We start from the raw sequence: 4,704 nt of genomic DNA, 5'->3' as shown, positions 1-4,704 counted from the left end.
GGAAGAGGTCAAATCCCATTGGTCACTTCGAATGGGAATTTTCTGATTGGCCAGTATGTACAGCTGCTAAATTTTGTAAAAATATGCTATTTAGTTAAGAAAACCCTAGCAGAAGCAAATACAACATAATTAAAATATTAATCTAAAACGATATCTTATCATATTTAGTAAAAAAAAAAAACAGTGTTTTAAAACAGCTCATGGAGTCTCTGCGCCTCTATTCACACCAACTAATCAGAGGCCGCGCTCCGGCGTGTTGCTAGGCAGATTATGTTAATGTTTGCAACGCAGCCGTGTTTGCAGCTACCATTCTGAGGTAAGATTAACCTGAAGGTTTTCCACAAATTCGAAGAATGCAGAGGTCTGATAAGTAATCGGGTCTGTGGCTTAAATGTATCAGAGTCTTTATGTTCACCTAAATTAAATCTAAGGGTGGTTTCAAGCCACACTCGCCGACAGAAAATAAATATATTTTCTGTATGCTACGTCGTTAGTCCCACCCAAAATGGAGCCCGTTCTTCCTTGTTCTCATCAGACTTGAAGGGCCGGACGCAACTAGAAATGGGGGACGGGTGAGTCTGTGCGGATAATTCGGCCCCGGCAGGTTTTAAAATCGGTTTTGTGGAAAAACCCAAACCGTGTCCCGTCTACCGCGGTCCGAGAAGCCGACTTAGTCCGAATGCGCGGCCTTCTGTTGGGACTTTCACGGCCGTATTTGCTAACGTTGCGATGCCGTAAATGCCCGCGTTCCTGCGGAGTTGGTTTTTGTGGTATGGTCCGGTTTGGGACCGAGAACCTGCGGGGCTAAAATGGGGGGGACATAAATTTTGTATTGATCATACCAACTAGATTTGTGAATGAGCGGCGGAGAATCGGGATTATTGGCCGGATTTTTGAGCCGGCGCGCGGCTGGATTTGGTCGCTGTTTTCCGGGCGGCCTCCGGATCAGACCGGCTTTTCCTCCGGTCGTTACCTCCGCTGAGAGTGCTGTGTGTCGGCCTCGTAACGACCCGACACACGCTGGTTTATTTTGGAGCTGGAGTCACGTCAGAGCACAACTGTCAGAAATGATCTGCGGATTATATGTGGCCCAAATAATCCAAAGAAACAACATTTTCTGTGAAAATACAGCTGAGAGATGAATTATTTTACTGACATTTGTTGACAAATAATAAACTGAGCTGTTTGTGTTATAACAAGCTAAAAATACCCAAAACACAGATGAAAGCTAAACTGTGTTAAACCATTGACAAAAGCTAAAACTGAAACAGCAGTTAGCAAAACAGTAGCTTAAAGCCAATATTCAGAGCTAAAAGCTAATATAGATGTAGCAAAACTCTAAAACAGCTTAAAACTAAATGTAGCGAAACACTAGCTAAAAGCTAAAATTCAGAAACAGTAGCTAAAAGCTAAATGTGTTACTAAAAATTAACATAAAATGTAGCAAAAATCTTAAGTTGGCAAAACTAAAACAGCTGAAAACTAAATGAAACGAAACACTAGCTAAAAGCTAAAATTACTTAGCCCATTCATTGATAAATGCTAAAATTGGGAAAGTATTTTTTTACATTTAGGCAACGGTAGCTGAATGTTAAAATTAGTAAAACCAAGCTAAAAGCTACACGGCTATAAAAGTGAAACTTACATTTTTAAAATTGTAGCCAAAAGCTAATACAAGTTTTGTAGCCATCTGGTAAATTTATCAGAGCTGTAGAAAATAAAATCTACAGGCTAAACATTAGCAAAAAAGTAAATATAGCAAAACTGGCTGATAGCTAAAATATGTAAAACCTTAGCAAAAACTTAAATTTGCTGAACCAGCTAGAAGTTAATTGTAGCCAAACTGCAGCTGAAACAAAATGAGCAGAGCTACAGAAACACTTAAATTTAGTTAAATCCTAGCAAGAAGCTAAAATAAGTAAAATAAAAGCTAAAAGTTAAAATATCCAAAATCATAACTAAAACTAACAAAAGTGTAGCTAAAAGCTAATTGTGGTGAATTGTAGTTTAAAGCTGAAGTTGTCAGAACTGCTACAAAAATCTAAAACGGATAAACACCTAAAAACTAGCTACATTAGCTGAAGCCCAAATCAACTAAACTGTGTCAAAAAGTTAATTGTAAAACAAAAAGAAGCTGAAAGATAAAATTAGTCGAGCTGCAGCAAAACCCAAATTTATCAAAACTGTAGCAAAAGCCAAAGCGAGTAAAACAGTAGCTAAATGCTAAATGTAGCACAAGTTGCTCATGGCTACAGTTAGCAAAACAGTAGCTTAAAGCTAAATGTAGCAAAAGTTGCTCATGCTAAAGTTTGCAAAACAGTAGCTTAAAGTTAAATGTAGCACAAGTTGCTAATGGCTGCAGTTAGCAGAACAGCAGCTAAAAGCTAAATGTAGCACAAGTTGCTAATGGCTGCAGTTAGCAGAACAGTAGCTAAAAGCTAAATGTAGCACAAGTTGCTAATGGTTGCAGTTATCAGAACAGTAGCTAAAAGCTAAATGTAGCACAAGTTGCTCATGGCTACAGTCAGCAGAACGGTAAAAGCTAAATGTAGCACAAGTTGCTAATAGCTACAGTTAGCAAAACAGTAGCTTAAAGCTAAATGTAGCACAAGTTGCTCATGGCTACAGTTACCAAAACAGTAGCTTAAAGTTAAATGTAGCACAAGTTGCTAATGGCTGCAGTTATCAGAACAGTAGCTAAAAGCTAAATGTAGCACAAGTTGCTCATGCTAAAGTTAGCAAAACAGTAGCTTAAAGCTAAATGTAGCACAAGTTGCTCATGCTAAAGTTAGCAACAAAACAGTAGCTTAAAGCTAAATGTAGCACAAGTTGCTAATGGCTGCAGTTAGCAGAACAGGAGGTAAAAGTCAACACAAATAAGCAGAGAAATAAATAACGTGTTTTATGTTTCGGCTCGTCTCAGGAGAGAAGTGACTGGGTCGGGCCTGCTGCTGCGTTGCCATGGAAAACAAGCAGGAAGCGTCGGCCGTCTGGAGTCAGACCGTCAACAATGACTCGAGCAACCCCACTCAGGTACCGAGTCCTGACCCGGCTGTTCCCCACCCCCTAAACTGGAATCATAAGTAGACCTTCGGCTGCGGCCACGTGGAAGTTTAGCTGATGTTTTGAACCCTTCAGGTGCATTTCGAGGGCGGAGCCGTGGCCCAGATCGTGTACGGCGGGGAGCGGGCGGACCGGGCGGAGCAGCAGGTGGTCTACACGGCGGACGGGAGCTCCTACACCTCCGTGGAGTCTGCGGAGCACACGCTGGTCTACATCCACCCTGCGGACGGCGCTCAGGTGAGACAGAACTCGCTCCGAGACTCGCAGCTGAAGTTCCTTGTTTCTGGTCTGAGACGAGTCCCGGTTCTTTCAGACCGTGTTCGCCGACCAGCCGCAGGTGGCCTACATCCAGCAGGACGGCACCACTCAACAGGTGGGCTTCACCCGCCGCTGCCACGTCGTATCCATCTCTGCGGACGCCCCGTCAAAATAAAATCCACTGTGCTGTGATTTGCAGGTGACGGTGCTGCTGCCCGGAGGTCAGAACATGAACGCCGCCAACCTGCACGTTCTCAGTAACGTGGCGGACGCTCCACCGGCCATGCTGGAGCCGGACTCTCAGGTGAGGCTGCGCTCCTCCGTGGAGAACAGTGATCTCGTCTCGTCCTGACTCTGTGAATCTGTCGGAACGCAGGAGCCGCTGTCCGCCTCCAACTCCCTGGCAGACATGGCGGACATCACGGACCCCCCCACCAGCCCGCTCGGCGCCACGGACTCCACCGATGACTCCGACGAGGTGGAGGACGAAGACTCAGACCTAGACGACTGGGACCTGCTGCAGCCTCCGGCGTTCGACCCTCACAGCCTCTGTGAGTAAAAACCTCTTCACTCGGGTCGGCCTCCGTGTTTTCAGCTGCGTTATGTTTGTTTCGTACCGTTCGTTTCGTCTCAGGGTGCGAGGAGTGCAACTGTGCCAACCCCTCAGAGTGCCCCCTCCACGGTCCCCTGCATCCCGTCCCCAACCGGCCCGTCCTGTCCAAGGCCCGGGCCAGCCTGCCTCAGATCCTCTACATCGACCGCTTCCTGGGCGGGGTGTTCTGCAAGAGGCGCATCCCGAAGCGCACGCAGTTCGGTCCGGTGGAGGCGCCGCTGGTGCCGCAGAGCGAGCTGCAGGAGCACTTCTTCCACCTGAAGGTGAGTCTGAGCTCAGGTAGAGCAAACGCTGAGTCAGCAGCTGAGTCACTCTGTGAACTTTCTGTTGTTTTAGCTGCTCACAGATCTGCTGAAGTCATTCAGGAAAGAGGAGGGCGATAACAAATAGTTTCAAAACATTTTACTTTGTGATATTTTCCAATAAAAAACTGATCTATTCAAAAACGTCTGCTACTATTAGTTTTAAGCAACTGTTCTGCTACTATTAGCTTTAAGTACTCTTCTGCTACTATTAGCTTTAAGCAACTGTTCTACTACTATTAGCTTTAAGCAACTGTTCTGCTACTTTTAGCTTTAAGCAACTGTTCTGCTACTATTAGCTTTACGCAACTGTTCTGCTACTATTAGCTTTAAGCAACAGTTCTGCTACGTTTAGCTTTAAGCAACTGTTCTGCTACGTTTAGCTTTACGCAACTGTTCTGCTACTATTAGCTTTAAGCAACTGTTCTGCTACTATTAGCTTTAAGCAACTGTTCTGCTACTATTAGC

General features: G+C 44.8%; 1 protein-coding gene across 2 annotated transcripts; it reads left to right on the top strand.

The window, feature by feature from the left end:
• Positions 1-4,698, top strand: prdm10 (PR domain containing 10). 2 transcript variants are annotated; one of them, XM_014015883.1, is made up of 7 exons: positions 1-316; positions 2,924-3,033; positions 3,139-3,300; positions 3,377-3,436; positions 3,521-3,625; positions 3,698-3,872; positions 3,956-4,698. In XM_014015883.1, exons 2-7 carry the CDS (start codon positions 2,962-2,964, stop codon positions 4,315-4,317), a joined length of 936 nt encoding a protein of 311 aa, XP_013871337.1. In that variant the 5' UTR covers positions 1-316; positions 2,924-2,961; the 3' UTR covers positions 4,318-4,698. The 2 variants fall into 2 exon arrangements, with proteins under 2 accessions (XP_013871337.1, XP_013871336.1); XM_014015882.1 differs by lacking the exon at positions 1-316 and adding an exon at positions 373-572.
• The last annotated feature ends 6 nt before the right edge of the window (positions 4,699-4,704 follow it).

The sequence above is a fragment of the Austrofundulus limnaeus genome, unplaced genomic scaffold, assembly GCF_001266775.1.
Source record: "Austrofundulus limnaeus strain Quisiro unplaced genomic scaffold, Austrofundulus_limnaeus-1.0 Scaffold136, whole genome shotgun sequence".
Lineage (NCBI taxonomy): Eukaryota > Metazoa > Chordata > Actinopteri > Cyprinodontiformes > Rivulidae > Austrofundulus > Austrofundulus limnaeus.
This window is presented reverse-complemented; position numbering and strand designations above follow the sequence as displayed.